The sequence below is a fragment of the Dromaius novaehollandiae genome, chromosome 1 (genome assembly GCF_036370855.1).
Source record: "Dromaius novaehollandiae isolate bDroNov1 chromosome 1, bDroNov1.hap1, whole genome shotgun sequence".
Taxonomy (NCBI): Eukaryota; Metazoa; Chordata; class Aves; order Casuariiformes; family Dromaiidae; genus Dromaius; species Dromaius novaehollandiae.
The window spans coordinates 88,069,337-88,090,220 of NC_088098.1; the positions used below are offsets into that span (position 1 = coordinate 88,069,337).

At 38.1% G+C, this 20,884-nt stretch overlaps 1 protein-coding gene across 2 annotated transcripts in view; it reads left to right on the forward strand.

Moving 5' to 3' along the window:
* Positions 1-20,884, forward strand: part of KPNA1 (karyopherin subunit alpha 1) — a 53,669-nt gene that overhangs the window by 28,625 nt on the left and 4,160 nt on the right. For both annotated transcript variants that reach the window (XM_026104905.2, XM_026104906.2), the window contains exons 7-13: positions 179-267; positions 2,016-2,115; positions 2,691-2,854; positions 4,481-4,559; positions 6,665-6,790; positions 19,629-19,756; positions 20,446-20,624. In XM_026104905.2, the coding sequence (XP_025960690.1) occupies positions 179-267; positions 2,016-2,115; positions 2,691-2,854; positions 4,481-4,559; positions 6,665-6,790; positions 19,629-19,756; positions 20,446-20,624 (865 nt within the window). The remainder of the gene's footprint in view (positions 1-178; positions 268-2,015; positions 2,116-2,690; positions 2,855-4,480; positions 4,560-6,664; positions 6,791-19,628; positions 19,757-20,445; positions 20,625-20,884) is intronic.

Below are 20,884 nucleotides of genomic sequence, written 5' to 3' on the forward strand. Positions count from 1 at the left end.
GAACAATACAGTGAGCTTGACTGTGTGTATATATAACTTTCAACCAGAATGAGTTCCCTTTTTGTACATTGTCTAGGACCTAACAGTGAGAGTAGAGTGTATCCCACTCTTAATACATATATTAACCTGGTTGCATTGCAAAAAATAAAAGCAATCACTCTTGTGTTTTTCATTGCAGGCAGTATGGGCTCTTGGCAACATTGCTGGAGACAGCACTATGTGCAGAGACTATGTATTGGACTGTAATATCCTGCCCCCTTTATTGCAGTAAGTCTGTTTTAATATGTTCTTCAGCATTTTGCTTGAGTATCTGATAAGACTGAATCTAAAAGGCTACAGCTAACATAAGACTATTGACAACTCACAGTGTATGCAATATGCAATGAGATTAGGTATACAATTTTGTCTGCAATTTGTAAACTGGTGAAAGTTGCTGCTTGTAAGTTAACTTAAATTGACTTGCACAGTTTGTATCCCTCGAAGGACAATGGCTATTTTTACTGTGGTCTAATCAGACTTCGTATGGGGTCCCCTGAGCTACTTTTTGGAGCTAAAATGTAGGAGTAGCTAAACCAGAACCATTTTATTCTACACGGTGGGTGAATGTCTGGGCCTTTTATAGAATTGTGGAATAATTTAGGTTGGGAGGGGCCTCTGGAAGTCATCTAGTCCAGCCCTTTATTCAAAGCACATGAGATCAGATTAGGTTGCTGAAATATTTATCCAGTCAAATTTGAAACGTCAAGGACAGAGATTCCATAACTATTCTGGGCAAGCTGTTCCAATATTTGACCACTACATGGTGAAAAAGAATATTCTGATACCTAATCAGAGTTTCCTGTGTTTTAAGTTGTGTCAGTGGCCTATTGTCCTGTCACTGCACACCTTTGAGAAGTGTCTGGGTTCATCTTTTCTGTTCAATTTCTGTTTCTGTTCAATCTTCCTGTTCGAGAGTTGTTGACAACAATTAAATCTCTCATCTTACAAGTCTTTCTTTAAGGCTGAACAAATCTAGGTTTTACCCTTTCCTTGTTTGTCACTTGCTCCAGCCCCATAACCATCTTTATGGACCTCTGCTGGACTTGCTCATTATTACTGCTGAAGCAGTGACACCACCTCACATTATCATGTCCAAGCTAGTATTACTCAGCCACTATCCTTTGCAAACTCCTTTTGCAGTGGTGAAGTTCTCCACTGCTCACCTAGTGCCACTGCTACAGTGAGATCTGAGAAAAAGAAACTTTTGACTTGTTGCAGTTGTGGAAAAAGGAGATCCTGCCTTGCTGCATTCCTCTTCGGCCAAAGAATGCTGCGGCTTGTCATTTCTGAGCTGTCAGAAATGTGTGTTGTTTAGAGGCTTCACCTTATGCTTGACTTAATTAACTAGCTGCATGGAAATCTTTGTCAGTGCTAGGGTTGATTTTTGGATACAGTAGTACCTGTGGACTATAATTGCAGTGAGAAAAGTGACAGTCTTTAGTGTTTGAAAAGCCCTAAGCCTGGTTATACAAGCTTTTTATTTTGTAAAGGAAAAGTTTTGTTCTCTTTCCCTAGTAAACTTGTATACAAAAGTGTAAGGTTAAGAGTGAGGCTGACAAACTGAGACTTTAACACAAAAATGGCTGTTCAGTGAAAAGAATATTTTCCAAAACTACCTGCATCATTTCAAGAAGATCCTTTCATTTACAGTCATTTTGTCACAATTCTTGCACCTTTTGACTGTTAATCTGCCACGTCAGTATCTAAGCAGTTAAATGTGCACACTTTTGGCGTGTGACCATTATTGTTCTGATCAGGGTGCTGGTGTGTATCTAGCATAAATGTTAGTATCCAGCCACTGTAGATGATTTTCCTTGGGATTTATTTTTACTGAAAAAAATGCTAGCATATTTTCACCTGGTGTCAATTAAAACATGAGCCCGAGCTTACTTTAATGATTCATGCAGTTGATAAATGACCCTTCCAGATTGCCTTGCTTTAAATTAAAAGGCAAAGGTCATTTGTTTTGGTTTTAGGTTGCTTTCAAAACAGAATCGTCTCACCATGACCCGAAATGCTGTATGGGCTCTATCCAACCTCTGCAGAGGGAAGAATCCTCCTCCAGATTTTGCCAAGGTAAGACACGTTTGAAAGGCAATGCACTGGATGGTGGTGGTATCCAAATAAGCAATAAGAGGAGAGTGGTTAAGCTCAAACTAAACAGCAGAAATATTTCACTTTTCAGAATTTCTCTCTGAGCCAATATATGGGCTTCTTACAAATGAAGTTTGTGAATATATTTAGTCCTTTGGGCAGACATTCACAACCACTGCTTTGAGAGTGTGATATTGCTGCCTCCTAGCTATTTGCTGTTATTCCTGTGCTGGAGATGCCAATCCCACAGAAGAACAAAACTGTACTTTGATTGCTTTAATGCAGAGTATGGCACATCTTAGCTGTTGCCAGATGTTGTACTATAGAAGCTGAAGGTTTCCCATACGTGCTCTTCTGCTGACTTTTGTTCCTCTGTACGTGTGTAGCTACAGCTCTGAACATAAGTGCTACCTAAGTGAAATTTTCTGAGTATTCCAGCCTGAGTTGCCAGTGAGTTGTTCTATATTGTCACATGCAGAATTAATTGATACGTTAATAGATTTTTCTGGCTCTTTTAATTGCACAGTATTTGTATCTCTTTTTTCAATGTCTCGCAGGTTTCACCTTGTCTTAGCGTGCTTTCCTGGCTGCTGTTTGTCAATGATACAGATGTGTTAGCTGATGCCTGCTGGGCTTTGTCCTATTTGTCTGATGGCCCCAATGATAAAATCCAGGCTGTGATTGATGCAGGAGTGTGCAGAAGACTTGTGGAATTGCTGATGTAAGAAACTCATTCGAAGCAAATGTATTATTCAGTCTTTTCCTTAAAGTCAAGGTTCCTATGACAGAAAGCTTAGGTAGATTTATCTTGGGATTTAATAATTTATAAACAGCAAGATTTAATTTTTTTAAATTTACCAATCTCTAATCTTCACTATTTGTCATGAGTAAGAGAAACAATGTAATTTTTCTTGTACTAGTTTTGTTCTCTAAGATTTTTCCCCCCTGTGTCTGACAGTTATATTTTTATAAAATGGAAAAGAAATTATATGTACTGAAAACTTCCCTGTTCTGTTAAGGTCCATGTTATAATTACTATGTTATAATTAGCTATTAATGAAATTTCCAAATGATATCAAAGATACAAATTTAATGAATGGTAAAATTTATTAGAATTGACATCAGGGACATTGAATGCAAATGATTTCCTAAACCTCTGTTGTAGAAGAGTATTTCAGTGTAAGCCTGCTTTGGTCAGTAAAATCTGGTATTGGATTAACAAATAGAATGTATTAGCTAAGGTACCTTTTAATGAAGAAGTGTTTTCATTTCAGAAGAAAATTCCTTACTTCACCCTTCCTAAAGGTCTGTTTATTCCAATGCTAATATTAATAATGATGATGGTGGGGGAATGGGTATGATGACAGAATATGATGAAATGGCCATATGGGGACGTGGTTAAGTTAAACACAGCACTCCTGTTTGTGTTCCTCTCGCTCACTCCCTGCATATTTGAATGTTACATTCTTCAAGTATGTTGCATAGTTAAAGCTGATTATTTTTTTTCCTCCCAAAGATGCCTGTACTGTCTTAACGGTAATAGATGCGAAGTTAATTTGAAAAATTGGGCCATAAGTTGATTGGGTACTTTTAGTATCATAGCTGTGTATGTTGAAGTTTTTCTAAGCACAAACTTGATTTCTAAGAGGTAAATGTTCAGCTGGAATTTTACAGTTTTAGTGAAGTTATTGAAGGGAAAATGAGGGTTTTTTTTTGTTTTGTTTTGTTTTTTTGTTATGCTCTCCCAGAAGCATTCTTTCCAAAATGAGATATGTAACAACAGATTGACAGTTTGTTTTAACTAGCGTGTTAGCTTTATGTATATAGAATCTACACCAAGGAACTTATGTTAGTCATCTTGCATTTAAGTATCCTGCATTGTGGAAGGAATTCTTCAGGCTCAGAATGCTGCTGAGAGGGAGAAACTCATGTGAAATTTAGGAGAATCTTGATGGATTTGATATTTCCTGTTGGAAAAAGCTCTCAGTTTCAAACAATCAACCCTAAGAATACAGTGCAAGATTTTTGACTGCTGTCGAGTTCCCAAGTCAACAAAGTGGTTCTAAATGTTTAATTCTTGTGGAAGGAGGCACTTTTTTTTATACTTGACTATTTAAATGAGATATTTGGATCTTTTTTTAATCCCATATTTAATTTTTTCTTGCTGATGAATAATATCTAAGGTCCCAAAATTGGTATAAAATTAAAGGGTTTTTTGTGTCTGTTTGTCAGGGTTGAGTCAGATTTAGCAGGGAAATTTTTCCCTGGCTAATGTTCCTTCCCTGAGGAGATAAAGATGGAGATGCTTTAGGATGGTTAACACTAAATTTTTCTTTGGTAATTTTAGGCACAGCGACTACAAAGTTGTATCTCCTGCCTTACGAGCTGTTGGGAACATTGTAACAGGAGATGATATCCAGACCCAGGTATGGATTCACTGGTATTGTAGTGCTGATTTTCTTTCTCTTAATTGTGGTAACTTACGGACACGCACCTCCAGTTCTTCGTTTTGAAGCCTGAAAGTGAAGGCTCGATGACATTAGTTGCCTCAAAACATGTGGTGGTTTTCTTAGTTTTTCTCTTCAGTCCTGAACTGCTGCAGTCCTGTCTGGGATTCTTGCATAGCTATGCAGTACCCTTCAAGCCTTTCTTATTTTGGCTTCTTTAAAGCGAATCTGCTGAGTTTTATGTTGAATGATGTGTCGTGTTAGAGCCATTGAAGGCCTGTCACCTCTCATGCTCTTGACAGTCTATGATGAACATGCCAAGAAGAGTATCTGGTCAGGCTTGGATGGCATGTAAGTCTGGGCACCTGCTTGGAGAAGCATCGGTAAGAAGCAGCAGCTCCTACTTGTTTGGAATTAAACTGGGAAGTAGGAACCTGATGCCTCATCTTCCCAGCGTTAGGTTGTCATCCTACTGCTTGGTAGGCTTGACAGTGAAACTGGAGACGACGAGTTAGCAGCAACAAGATTTTGTTTGGCTATCTTACCACTAGTGCTGGAATCTTGCATAATTTTGTGGATGTTATGTTTGTTTTGTAGCTGAGTTGCATGGCATGCTTGTATTTTCTCATTGATTTCTTTGTTTCACAAATCAGTCATAAGAATGATTTGGAGGTGCGTTTGGTGGTTTCATGGGTTCATTAAAGATAAAACCATGCAGGCTCACTGCATCATACGTCTTGCAGGTCATTAAATACTGCATAAATCTTAGATTTCAAGACAAAAAATTGTTTTGAGTTTTTTGCTGCGCATAACTTTTAAAGAGGATTGTACCATCAGCATTCCTAAAATTCTAGAGAACTGTTTAAATAAGATAGCTTGATAGTCCCACAGGCAAACTATGCCATATGCTAAAGGGGAGTGAGGGGAGAGGGAGCAGAATACATATTAAAAAAAAAATCCTGAGATCTGGGAGGGAGAAGGAAGGACCCAACTTTGACAGTCGATCTGAGAATGTAAGCAAGATACAAGCCAGGTGCCTGAAAAGTTCTCTGTACAGCCTCAGAGCACAGTGTTAAAGAAGATTGAACTGAAGCCTACTTTCCATAACACACAGACCTGCCTTTACTTAATATCTCATTTCCAACTATTGACAGCTGCCAGTGCTTGAAGATGGCCAAAAATGTAGACAGTATGTTTGAGGGGAAGAAAAAATTTTTCTGTCCTCAATGCGTATCTGATTTAAAAAACCTGAACCATAATCTTTGTTTTATTTTATTATAATTTGGAGCAAAAACTTTTTAGGACTGTGTGCAGAACCAAGGAGAAGGAGGGAGATGAGCAAGGAGATTCAGTCCACAGATTCCAAAACTACCAGAAGTTCTTCATATTTTTGACTGACTTGTAGGAATTTGCAACTTAATTTAAAATTCATTGTTTATTAGTCAGTCTTTGAATCTTGTTATTCCATTTCAGAAAGGTCAAAAAGCCCTTCACTATCAAACATTACGGAATCAAGTATTCTATCTGGTAACATACCTATTTTGGGATATGTTCTCTTGTATTTTCTGGGCACTTAACCTGTATTTGCAAAAGCAAATTTTTTTCCCACAATGTTTCTGTTCTCTGCTGTTCTGTTCTGTCATTGAGTGCAACACTGGCAGAAATCTGCCCTCTGTGCCAGCTGATGTAGGAAACAGAAGTAGTTAGAGCTTCCAGGTATACCAAAATATGGAAGACAAGAATACAGGAAAATCTTCCCAACTTAGTTTTACGTGATCATAATGGACCTAGCATCTTGTTCTGTTCAGGTGACACCTAAAATATAGTGAAGGCATGATCCCTGACCTAATCGCTCACTTTTGCTCGCTAGCTTTCCTGCAGAAAAGGCGCACATTTCTTAGTTCTTGCACTGTGGGTCTTTTATTGTTTTTGTGTTATTTATTGTTCATTTTTGTTTTTTGTTTTTTTTAACTTTTAGGAATCATCTGTTGGGGGATGCTTTAATTCTTGGCAACACTATTCCTTATCCCACGTGATTTACTATCCTAAGTTTACTCTAAAGTGTGTTTTTCCTTTGTACACAGGTAATTCTGAATTGTTCAGCCCTGCAGAGTTTACTGCATTTGCTAAGCAGCCCAAAAGAATCTATCAAAAAGGAAGCATGCTGGACAATATCTAATATAACAGCTGGCAACAGAGCCCAGATCCAGGTAACCTTTTCAGCTATGATCAGTAATCTTTGTCTTGAAGGCCGGAAGAAACACACATCAGGTGACACACTTTTTTGTTTATGAAATGCACGTTTGTGTGTATACACAATTGTATACTTTTAAGCAGAAATATGTTATTGGCCCTGTGCATGTTTAGAATGTTTCAGTGGCCCAGTCTTCTGTCAGATGCAAGTTAGATATATTTAAGGTTATAGGTATCTGCAGATTATAATGAGGGACAGACAGTCATGCCAGAGAATGATAAAATGAGGTTGATAAATGTGCAAGATCCCTGTCAAGACAGTTGAATTAAAGATTCTTCATCTAAATTAAATTTAATTTTACTAAGGATGTATTTTTCAATGCTTTTCTCCTCACTGGATATAGGGACTACTTTCAGAGCTTGAAGAAGCAGTATGGAAGTCTAATTGGAGGCCTCTCTTCTTTGATGAATAGGAATAAGTAGTAGAAATATTAGACATTAGAAGTATTCTTCTCACTCATTACTAACTAGGCAGAAACAATGTATGCTTACACAGAAAGTAAGCCAAGTCCCTAATACATGGTCAAAAATGGACAAGGAGTACTCCTTTCTTCCATATCCTTTCCCTTGGGAGCCAGTCTGACATCTGCTAGCCTTTATCTGTTGGCTCTGGATTATTTATTCTGTATGATGAGAATTAGCATGAAGGATTACTTCTCTTCTTGCAGATATCTTGCAGGAGATTGTAAAAAGGCTGCTGTTTTTCTGAGGAAGATGTGTATTACATGCTTTGCAGGTGGTATTTGTAATCTTTCAGATATACCTTCTCCCTTATGAAGAACATTTAGCTGCTGAAAGGACAGCATAATGTCTTAATACTTCTAATGAGAAGGTCTCTGTCCACATCTCAGACTAGGAAATAAAGTTAAGACTTTTGAGGAAGATAACACAGTCTCTGATAAGCTTCTTGGAATTAAGCATGAATGTTCATCTAATTTCAGAGACGAACATGTTAGAAAATGAATAAACAAGAAAACAAAAACTTAAGAAGGTGGAAAACTGTAGGTCTTTCTCATCTGATGTAAGGATGTGATTAAGATGTAAGTGGAACTGTTGCCAAAGAAACTTTCATTAGTACTCCTACAGTTACATTTGCTCCATCTTTCTCACTAAAGATTTTAGTCAAACCAGTAGAGGTCATGTTTTTGTCAGACACAGAAGGATGTGATCACTTAACCTAACCTGGGTACAGCTCTGAGAATTTTGGTTCCAATTTTATTGTGGAGTGTGTATTAGATCTCTGGGTTAGCTGAACATATGAGAAAAAGTCTTATATAAAATCAGCAAGTCTATCCCTGTTTTAACCTGTATCCACCTGCTGTAGAATCAGCAGTGTAAGTAGGTAGGGTAGCCACAACTGCTTGTAGTAAGGTAAAAATAGTTTTGTCTTTGCTTGTCTTGCAGTGAAAATCTTTTGGCTTCCTTATCCTTACAGTTACTACCTTTAGAAACTGCTGCTCTTCCAGGTTTCTGTTTAGAAGGCTATTGCTGCTTTTCCTGGGAAGCCTTAAGAGAGTATTTTGTGGGGAACAGTCCACCCCAACCCATGTCTTAATTTTGTGTTTCTCCAAGTCTATCTGAGAGATGCTTTAGAAGGCACAATCATGTAGGAATGTTGCTGCCTCAGAAAAAGAAGTGCTTGAGAAAATTGGAGGGATATTCATAGAAATCACTCCATTAAGCGATAAATATCTGAAGTGGCAATAGAAAGTGAAATTCATGATTACAGCATCTTTTCAAAATGTCAGTTTCTCTTTTTTCATATTCTTGATCTATTGAAGATATAATTGTGAGGAGTCCTAGAGATGATTTAGATTCTAGTTCACCTAGAAGCAGTTTCAACAGAATATTCCCTTTTGTGACTTCAACATAAGTATTCACTGTACCATGCTATCATGTTCAAGTGAAGGAATAAGTGCCTGTCCTTGCTTGCACAATATTCTTAAACCTTTAAAATTGAGGCTTTAAGTGGATAGTCTAACTACAGCCTTGGGAAATCTCTGTCTTCTAAACTATTGTCCCATCTTTATTTGAAAACAAGAGAGGATAAAGTAGTCTCTCCTTTGTCAAATGTTAGCAAAATTTGCCTAATCTTGCTAAATAAAATTGTTAGGTACAAGTGGGCATATGTTTATATAGCAGTTTTTAAAGGTTTTGGAGTGTCTTATCACCAGCTTTTTAGATCAGCCTCCTTTCTACTGAGAACAGATTTGAACTGCTTTATGACTTGGAAGGGGAGAGGTGCAAGGCAGAAGGATGAGCAGCAATGCTGTGAGCTGTTGATATCACACCTTTATCTGTAGCAGGTGATCCTTTAGAAGTATAAAAAACCTTTAGCTCTGCATAGAAAAATAGTTGTGGTGGTTGTCTGGGCAGACAATCTCCTTTTTCTGGGTTCTTGCATTAGGAAGAAATTGTCAACCAAATCAACAAAATACATTTAGAGTTAGAAGAATCCAGTCTAAACCAGCTGTCTTAAGATATGTCACAAAAAAAGGTTGGAAGCCTGTTGATGAATGTTTGCATTGAAGTCCAGGAAGAAAATGTGAAGAAGGAACTTCTTCAAAATGAAAGCTGTAAAAGTTCCTCATTCAAGAACCATTGAGGCCCAATTCAGAGTAATCCAAGCCATGTGTATATAGCTATAGTGAAACACTGACTATCCTAAGTGCATACCCAGTTCAGTCTAAATTGACAGCTATAAAACTGAGGTTTTTTTTTTTTTAAAAAAGCACCTCTGATCCTGAGGAGATAAATATCTTGGTAATTATGACATTTTGCAAATCATGTCCATCATGAGGTTTAGATTTTTGGAACTACAGAGGGAGACCTGTTAGGGGAAAGCTGAGAAGTAAAGGACATTCAGGAGAGAGGAAATCTGGAGGGCACTGCTTCTTGGAAGTATAAATTGGCAATTACAGACAAAATTTCAATGATTATATGCTGAAGGGAAAGTTTCATCACAGATGTATAACAAATTCCAGAAAGGCTCTAAGTCTTTAGTCTCCAGTCACAGCCCAGAGATTTTGTTATGTGAAGTACAAGGTGTGAATCCTCCTTTCAGCTCCAGAGCTGATAGGTCTGCTTTTCCCATAAAATTACTTCTCTGAGATGTTCTTTTAGACAACTGATTAATGTCACTGTAAATGTTTGAGCTGAAAAACAGTTTAAAATAATTTTCTGAAGTTGGAAAATGCTGTTTAGTAAAATGGTTCTTGAAGATGATCATAAGCCAAAATGGAGAATAAAAGCTTGGTCTGTTTCCAGTAGCTGTAAGGACAAGGGATAATTCCCATCTCTGAAGAATATCTGACTTATTTGAGTTCGTGGATGAACCCATCTCATTCATGAGGGTTTTTTCTTAATTAATTTCAAATAAATCCTTACACATTGTAGTGAATTAAAATATCATGTCTTGAGACTTGGCCTTTCTTACAGAAGGAATTCTAAAATACTAGATTCGGCTCTAAACTAAATCATTTTTTCTCCCTTCATTCTCCAGTCCCTCCAAATTACTTGATAGGTCCTTCTAGAGGATAGATCCATTCCAGTCACACTGTGTTAATCAGATTTTGAACATGCCATCCTTAGCCAGGAATCAGACTAGAGTATTTTCAGCCCATGATAATTTTGTTTCCTGAAAGTTAAATATGTGCATTGCATAGTAAACCATATTATTGCAAGTTACCAGCTGATTTAACTAGTTGGCTCTTACTCCAGAACAGTCAGCGTTTTAGAAACCTATGGAAACTTTTGGTAGTGCTCAGACTGTAATCTAGCGATCACTTCTGCATGCCAAGTTAAAAATTAAATATTTCAGTAAATCTAATAGGTATTTTACCTAAGCTATATTAACAGACAGAACTATATTTAGTGTTGTTTAAGATTGCATTGGGTTATACTCCCTCCACCTGCCCACTCTAAAGTATAGAAATACAAAGTTAGAGGGAAGGACTTCTATATTCATTTCCACTTTCATATTGCCTACAATGCTGTTTGGTAGCACACTCCAAAGGCTTTCACTGCCCTTTCTAAGAGATAAGACAGCAGCCTATCACCATTAGAATTGCACTCAAACACAATCAAATGAACTCTTTCAAGTGTTAAAGCAATATAAATTGACATGCATGAAATGTGTGAAAGTAAGTGCTGTAATTTCTTTGTAGCTAATATTGAAGCACAGGAGGTTATTGGGTTTTTTTCCCACCAAAGGTGGAAGTGAAAGCCTTTCAGAGTGTGTTCTCAACAGTATCAAGGCAACAGAAAAGTGTGGTGGAATACAGCAGTCTTTCCCCTCTTTATTTCTGTGCTTTTAAGGTTTGGGTTGGATGTGTATCTCCTGATGCAGTCATGATTGTCACTAAGTATAGTTTTTGTTTGTTAATTTCCTAGTTTGTATACAGCTTTGCTGTACTTCAGTGGATAGCTTCCCCAGTCAGGGAGAAGGGGAACTCCATCTTCCTGGGAATCAGAAGAACTGCACAACTGAAGCTAAATCCTGACTGTCGACCCTTCTGAAGGGTATGAAAGGCTATCACATGCCTCAGAAAATGTTCTGTGTCTAACTTTGCAACCTGTTGAAAAGTTATGAAAGGCAGTACACCAGATGCTATCTTCCGTATCTGACAGTGAAGACATCACAGGAGTTCTCTGCTGTTGATAGGTTAAGAAACTTATTGCTTATTTTCTGATACACCTTATATTCTCACAAACACATCTGGAAACCTGAGTACAGCTACACACAGCAGCAACAGGGTCTATGCCATATTTTTCCTTCTTTTGAGTTTCTTATCCTTGCTGAAGTTGGACATGAGCAAGTGTGGCAAACGCTGCCTATCACTGAAACCTCTCAAACGAAACGCATTTCTACAGCTTGAGGTAAAGATACAGGCTATGAATTGTCAGAGCCTCTTCTCTGAACAGGCCGTGGTAAGGTTAGGGATGTGAAAAAGGACTGATGCTTTGCATACACTGAGCTGTATTATATGTAAGCAAGCTGTATACCAAATTATTGAAATATAATATGTGTTTACATCGGTGATCTAAAATCTTCATGTGTTGTTTGTGGCAGCAGCACTTTAAAAAAAAAAATCTAAATTAACAGCAAAATACAGCATTGCTGACAATGTCACATTTGTTTGGTTTTGTCTGTGGACCAGCAGAAGTCAAAGATGAACGTTTTTCAGGTTTAAGTATATGTTTAAATACAAAATCTGTTTTCAGGCTTCCACATTTGGTGAATCCCATACATCATACCATATTGAGGGCAGTAGAGCTTTAATTCCTTTATCCTCTATGAAAAACCTCACCAAAGCAGCTTATATTGCTATCTCTTTTGTAGGACAAACCCTAAGAGTTGGAGACACCTCAGCAGGGTGCTGCTGTTCATTATAGTGAGGTTCTTCCTGACAGCAGTAGCAATATTGTCTAAACTGGCTAGTAGTTTACTTTAAACAGGAGCTATGGGGTTTGGGCTTAGTTGTCTATCTCTATGACATAAAAGTCCATTAGAACTGAGATTTGAAGTACTTTCTGACTCTCAGAGATGGCTGTGAATTTGTACTAGAACTTGCATGCCATCATATGTGGTGGGTTTGGCTTACAAGTATTTGCTAAGTTATTTAAAAAGTTGTAAATCAAATCAAGTAAACAAGATAACTGGATCACAAGTTACTGAGAATCTCTATGAACTGAAATTTCAGGCCTGAAGAAGAAGAATGTATTAGTAGGCTACACTAATAGCTGCCAGCTAGGATGGTGATTGTAATCTTGACTTGGTAAAGGTGATGAGAAAGCTTGCAAGAGCAGGAAGACACAACGATGTTGTAAAACTTCAGTTGTTTTAACATACATATGATGAATTATATGTAGACACATGATGCTGAGAACTTAATTTTTGCATGTACAGTCACTGTAAGTGACTTTGTGGAAACACTAGTCAAGGAACCTGAAGGAGGAGCAGCAAATTGACTTGGTATGGGACAGCACATAATACTAATTTAAGATGTCATTGCAAGGCCATGCTCAGTCATCTTCGAAAGGTCGTGGTGATCAGGAGAGGTGCCTGAGAGCTGATGTAACTTTAGTCTTTAATGTAACTTTAGTCTTTAAAGTAATGTAACTTTAGTCTTTAAAAAGAGCATGAAGGAGGACCCAGGGAACTCCAGGCCGGTCAGCCTCACCTTGATTCCTGGAAAGATGATGGAGCAGGTCGTCCTGGACACCATTTCCAAACATATGAAGGATCAGAAGGTGATCAGGAGTAGTTAACATGGATTCACAAAGGGGAAATTATGCTTCACCAACCTGATAGCCTTCTAGGGTGGAATGACTGCCTGGGTAGATGAGGGGAGAGCAGTGGATGTTGTCTACCTTGACTTTAATAAACCTGACACTGTCTCCCATAATATCCTCCTAGGCAAGCTCAGGAAGTGTGGGCTAGATGAGCAGTCAGTGAGATGGGCTGAGAGCTGGCTGAATGGCAGAGCTCAGAGGGCTGTGATCAGTGGCACAAAGTCTAGTGGTGTCCCCCAGGGGTCAATACTGGGGCCAGTCCTGTTCAACTTATTCATCAATGACCTGGATGATGGGACAGAGTGCACCCTCAGCAAGCTTGCTGGTGATACAAAACTGAGAGGAGTGGGTGATACACCAGGGGGCTGTGCTGCCATTCAGAGGGACCTCAACAGGCTAGAGAGTTAGGCAGAGAGGGACCTCAAGAAGTTCAACAAAGGCAAGTGCAGAGTCCTTCACCTAGGGAGGAATAACTCCATGCACCAGTACAGACTGTAAAGCAGTTCTGTGGGGAAGGACCTGGGAGTCTTAATGGACAAGTTGACCATGAGACAGCAATGTGCCCTTGTGGCCAAGAAGGCCAATGGTATCCTGGGGTGTAGGAGGCCAGCAGGTTGAGGGAGGGGATCCTCCCCCTCTCCTCAGCCCTGGTGAAGCCGCATCTGGAGTACTGTGTCCAGTTCTGGGCTCCCCAATACAAGAGAGACATGGAGCTATGGGATTGAGTCCAGCAGAGGGCTGCCAAGATGATGAAGGGACTGGAGCATCTCTCCTATGAGGAAAGGCTGAGAAAGCTGGGCCTGTTCAGCCTGGAGAAGAGAAGGCTGAGGGGGAATTTTATCAATGTGTATGAGTATCTGAAGGGAGGATGTAAAGAACATGGGGCCAGACTTTTTTAGTGGTGTCCAGCGATAGGACGAGGGGCAGTGGGCATGAACTGAAACACAGGCAGCTCCGTCTCAACGTGAGGAAAAAGCTTCTTTACTGCGAGGGTGACTGGGCAGTGTAACAGGTTACCCAGAGAGGCTGTGGAGTCTCCATCCTTGGAGATATTCAAAAGCCATCTGAATGGGGTCCTGGGCACCGCTGACCCTGCTTGAGCAGGCGGGTTGGACTAGATGACCTCCAGAGGTTCCTTCCAACCTCAAACGTTCTGTAATACTTGCTGAGGAGCTGTTCCCTAATATTGACTATAATGTATTTACATTTAACATCATTGCAGATGTAATAAATTTCAGAAAATTCACTTTTATTTAGCTCCATTTTTAAAATCAAATAGCCTCCAAAAACTTGAAGTTATGTCCAAATGAAAAAAACAGGTAGCAGCATAGAATGTGGCAGAACGAGTGTAAAAATATAGTAAGATGAATTCAGAGATTGTTGGGAAACAACTTATGGAAAATATGGAAATGTTTTCTCAAATGCATTTTAAGACTTTGGAACCCTTCTGAAGCATCTGAGGCTCATCCTGTAAAAAAAGGGGTTCAAACAAGATGATAGAAATGCTAAATGTATTCCTTCTACTAATGCTCACAGGGTAGGAAACTGGGAAACTTCCATTTCACTACTCTTCTTTACAAAAGATGTGTAGGGGGATTTATCTGAACTTGAAGTGTCAGTCAGAAGAAATTTTAGAACAAATGAACAGAACAGTAACAAACTTGGATGGTGTTCATCCAAGATTTCTAAAGGCCCTTACATAGTTGAACTCTGATATGCAGCCCCTGTTTCTATATCGGAGAACAGAAGGTGGCAGTTGTGATGCTAACTTTTCCAATGGATCTCAGGATGTGGAAAACAGTTGTCTGATGTGATAAAATCTGATAAGAAAAAAATTAGTAGAGACAGATTAATAGGCAAGTTATGAAAGTCTGCACAGCTTTTCTAGAGGGAAATCATAGTTCACGTCTTCTTGAGTACTTTGAAGGGCCATTGAGCATCTGAGTAAAGGAAATCCTGTTCATATACGCTATGTGAATTTCCAGGAAGTTTTCAGCAAAGTTCCTGATCAAGGCCCTGAAAGGAAGTGTGTTGTAGTGGAACAGAAAGAAAAGTCCTCTTGCAAATAAATGGTTAAAATATCTGAAACATATAGTGGGAATGAATGATCAGTTTTCCAGTGGTGAGGAGAACCATACTGGAGTCCTTCAGGTATAAATAATCTAGGGGGGGAAAAAGGGTGGATATTTGGGAGGGGGGAGGAACAGGAAAAAGTTTGCTGATGATTTTAAGCTATTCAGAATTGTGAAAATGAGGGCTAGATTTGCTGTGTGAGATTGCAAGCATTATAATTCAAGATGGAATTCAATTCAGACAAATGTGAAAGGATGCAGTTTGGGGAAAAACTTCAGTGCTAACTTCATGTATTAAAGGATGTGGTGTGGATTAGCCATTACATAGAAAAGAGATTTAGGGATTGCTAATATTTTGAATATGTTGGCTCAGTGCCTCCTAGCAGCCTAAAAACAGCTTAAATATTAGAAATCAACAGGAATGTAATGAAGGACAAAAAGGAAATCCTCATTCTGGTTCTGGTATAAATCTCTGATTGTGTATGCAATGGAAGTCTCTGATGGGTTTGCAGACCCGTTTTAAGAGGATATAGTACAAGTGAGTGGTAAGGAGAACCACAAAATATGGACTAGAATCGTGAGTGACATTGGAGAAAGTGAACAGGACATGACAGTTCTTTGCTTTCAAGCAAGATGTCAAATGAGGCGGTATCAGAGAAACAAATCAATGCCATGTTTAGAACAAGCAAATAGATGTCTTTTCATATGAGTACAGTAAAACCAGATACTCAAAGAGGAAAAAAAGTTGAGCTGAGAAGAGTTTACACTCTGAAGGGAATTACACGTGAAGAGAGTTTGTGTTCTTTCCTATGCATCTGCTATTGGTCACTGTTGTAAGCAGGATGCATGTTTTGTTCTTACAAGGAAACACTACAGTAATTTAGACAGAAAGCTGCTACAAATGGTGTGGTTTTAGAAGTATTTCTTTAAATTTTTGTTACCTTATTGGTCTGCTGTTATCAGACACCATTAAAAATTTGAGTCACATTCAGAGGACGTTGATAAATAAAAACATTGCCATACATCAGCTGCTCAGAAAGAATGTTTAAACATCTCTTACTTTATGGCAAGTGTGAGGCAGTTGACCACTTTTTTCAGGAAGGGCCAACAGGAACAAAGGAACATGCAAACAATTGACAAAGAGTAGATGAGACGTGCAGTAGTTTGTACATCAGTCCTTAGTTTACAACTTGAATTTAATTTTTGTCATTTCCATTTTACTTCTATGACATGTTTTTAAAGCTGTTGCACTGAAATCCCTGTACTGTGTTTTCATTGTGTGTGAAAACTGCTAATTTTGAGCATTTTTTGTAGGTACTACATTTACTTTAGTCTTCTACACACTTCCACGAGTCAGATGCACTACATAGTAATACTGGCAAGCTCATTTGAATTAACACTTTCTAAATCCTCAGAAGTTCTAAGCCTCTCATCCTACCACAGTCTTTTAGGGTTTCACTCTGCCTGAGGTTTGCTTTTCCTTAAAAACCAAAACAAATACAAACTCTAGTTTAATAGCTTACTATTTTGTCCCTTAGAAGAAAGTTAACTGTGAAGGAAAACATGGCCTGTACCTGTGATAACTGTTGTTCCCACTTAAAGTATCATAGAGCTAGGAATCGTTATGCATTCTAGTTTGCTTTCAAGAATAACTGCTGCGAGTAAGGCTGTATGACATGGTGTTTAAAATAATAGATGGTGCTAGCACTTCTTCTATGTTAACGTTTTATTGTTTCTACCCTAATGGAGCTTAACTGGACTTCTGAAATCTAGTGAAGCATATTTAAGGACAATGCAAACTGTTTTGTGATCCAGATAATGTTTATTCTATAAATCTAAGGTCTGTGAATTTCAGCTGTTAACAGACTGCCAGTGGAAAAGCTTTGCTATACTACAGAGGGACAGTTAAGTAGCTGTAACTGGGACTCATGCTACAATGAGATGGCGACAACACTTCCATGCGTGTCTAGCAGTAAGAAACATTATAGTAACTGATAATCTGCTTCTCTCTTGAGCCTTGAGTGAAGCGCTTATGAGAGGCTGTGATTCATCTTGGTGTTTTAACCTGTTCTGTTTGAGTAGAGACAGCTGACTTCACTGCAGAGCAGAAAGTGAGCAAGGTACCCATTAACCTTTTATATAGTAGCTCAGAAATTAGAGTACTCACTTAAGAGATGGGAGACCCAGATTCAGTTCCCTCTGAAAGGGTTCAAATGCACTTTTCTCCTTTGTCAGAAGAGTGCTTTTACCCACCAGACTTTGCTTTGAAGCAAAGAATTCAAAATTGATTGAACCAGAAGAAAAATGAATTAGAGCTTTTGTGATTCTCCCATTCGCTGCCCTCCTGTAGCTAGTTCCCTTTGTTCTGGAACTCTGACAATATTTGCAGGTTTAAATTTAAATGTTTTTAATTCAATAAGTAACTTTTTTTCTTTTGGCATTCAGAAAGGCTTAAAGTGTTTAACTGCATGCCAGCTAAGATGTGCTCACCTAGTTGCACGCTATCACCTCACATAGCCTGACCTTGGTACTTACGAAAAAACTTGGTTTTAATAAGACACTTTCTAAGGAAAGAAATCTCTTATAAAAGTTTTCTTTTGTGGGGAGGGATTTAAGAAGCAACAAGGAGATCGTTGGTTTACACTTTTTTTTGGTAGAATAGTAAAATACTAATGTCCTGACCTATCCTATCATCTTCACATTCTTTGAATCTCTAGCTCTCCCTGTGGAGAATATTTCAGAATGCGTGCTGTGTTTTTATATTTATAACAATGAAGTATTTTTTCTGGTAAAATAGAAAAAAATGCATCCTGCGTTCTGAAAAAAAATATTTTTTTTAACTAGCTGGCTCCTATTTACAACCTACCATTTATAGTATTTGCATTCAAAAGTTTCAGTTCAGAACTTTTTGCTAAACATTCTTTACAAAGTATGAATCTAATATAACATGGGGTGATGGAGGTGTAATTGAAAGGACAAAGCTGCAAATCAGGATTTCTTTAACTGTCATTGATACCTCTTTTATAATCTGAAATTTTTTTTTTACATTGAAATTTCAAAGCGTTCAGCGGAGACAAAGGGTGGCGTCTGATGCTTTTCTTCAAAACATGCTACCGTATGCTATAGAAAAGAAGTGTTGGCATTATGGTCAACATAACCATGAGATGTGTTCCTGGAAGAGCTATGAAACGCTAATGTGTTTTGTTTTGTTTTTTTCTATTCCACTGTTACTGTTTGTTTAAACTACTGTCCTTTGGGGAAGTGGAGTATGATGGCAGGATCGTACAGGCTATAGTTTCCAGTGCCTTGAACACTGTGGAGAATGAAAAAGAATTCATTTAGAATCTTCTCACTCAGTGGACTTTTTTTTCCCTCCATCTAACACAAATATGAAGCATTCTCATGTTAGAAAACAGCAAAACATAAGAAAATGTTTTTCTTAACCAATTCCATTTCCTTTTGGGTTGTGTTTTATGATAGTTGCCAAGACGGTGCAGTGTTTTTACTTCAGGGCCCCAGATTGCCATATTAGAGGTGCAGATCCTGTGGTAAAGGAGACAGTGTTCCATGGGACTGTTGACCTGGTTGGTGCAAAGGATGGATCGACTATAGCTTTATGCTGTATTAAATCTGACTGATTGAAAATGATCTCTGGCTTTCTTTGAATTTGTCTTTACCAGTTCTGTGATGACATATATTTATAAAATGGTAGCTTAAAAATGAAATCCTAATAAGCTTTTGCTCCTTTGAATGAGGTTTATGAAGATGTTTCAGATCCTCGTCATAAATGTGCAACTAAAATTGTTTCACTGCTTTCTTACTGCAAAAGTTCTTTTCCAGAGGAAATTACTAGGAACTTTGAACTGCTGACTTAAATACTGATTTGGCTGATACCAGATTGATAGGCTAAGCAGTTAACCATATTACCAAACTATCTTTTGCTTTGTCTTTTTCACCAGGAAAGAATGTATTGTTCCTTGCTTGTTTTGAGGAGCTTTTTAGTTCTTACAGTATGTTTTCTTTGCTCTGTTGTCTTATCTAATGGAAATATAATATGATGCAGAGCTTTATGGGGCTTTCTTCTCTGTTTAGGGGACTCTAATGACTTAATCATTTAATGACTTAATAGTAGATTGGTTTATGATATGGAAAAACAAGGGAAGTATGACATTCTTTGTTATTAAGGTCTGATTAAGTAACACATTAAGTATCGTCGTCACTTCAGTTTGATTCTGAGTTGCTTTTGGGATCAGCGCAGACCCCAGTGATAATAAGGGTTTAGAATGTAAAGCTGAAAATTGTTTTTTGTTCCTTGAGAAGTAATGTTTCATTGTTTCATGTATTGTGTTGAACATGGACATTAAGTAGCTCAGGACAAGGAAGTTATTTTCCATTCTTATTATAACTGCTGTGTCATTTCTTTTTGCAGACAGTCATAGATGCCCATATCTTCCCAGCTCTTATAAATATTTTGCAAACAGCTGAGTTTCGGACAAGGAAAGAAGCTGCGTGGGCAATCACAAATGCAACGTCTGGAGGCTCTGCTGAACAGATCAAGTATGAAATAGTGCAAATCTTTCTATGCAGTTGAGTTAATTAGTATTTGTGCAAGGTGTCATACTAATAATCTAGAAGCTGGAAAACCTTTTCTAGGATTGGTACAGTCTTGACAGGACCTGTGTACAGTTCCGTTTGCTTCCAATGTTTGTCTCTACTGAGACCATGTCTTTGGATTGAGTCATGAATGAGCCATTCATTCATGTATGGAGAAATCACATAAAAATTTCAGTTACAATGATTTTTCTGTAATTGAACCCTTTCTTTTAAAGACCTACATGAAACTTTTGACTCATTTCTTAGTGGTCATTGTAGAGTATTTCAAAGTTCATTAGCAACCTAGAGAGAAATAACTTGAAGACCTATTCCCAAGCCCCTGAGACAAGGGCATCATGTGCATTGTTTTTCCTATTTAACTTTTACCAGTATACATGTTCACATACAATTTCTTGATATTGTTATAAAACAAAATGTTTATCTCTCTCTCATATAGAGATAGACATGAAATATCTTTAAGATATTTTATGTTATAGCAGAATTGACTAGATATAAACAGATACCCATAATTTCTCCCATCAAATTAATATTTCATCTGATTGTTTTCGTTCTTAGTCTAACTAATGGCTTAAACGGCTACACCAATTATAATATTACAGACAATTGACTGGGTTCTATGTGGTGTTTTTCAGGTATTTAGTAGAACTGGGATGCATCAAACCACTCTGTGACCTCCTTACAGTAATGGACTCAAAGATTGTGCAAGTAGCACTGAATGGGCTGGAGAATATCCTGAGGCTCGGAGAGCAGGAATCCAAACGCAGTGGCACTGGCATTAATCCTTACTGTGCTCTTATTGAAGAAGCATATGGTATGAGCAAAACATCTGTGGAGTGCAGTAGTTAAAGCAATGATCATGAACCCATTAGAGGTTCAGAAACCAGATTCTGTTAATTTTCTTACCACTATTATCTGAAAATTAACTGTTCTTAGACAAATGTCTATTTACTAATGTGCTCCATCTTTTACATGGTCCTTGTCTGCATGTAGATTGGACACAGTGTATATAGATCTTCTTTTCTGTCTGTATTTTCACCCTGCTGGTGATTTGGGGAGTCATTCAGCCTCAAT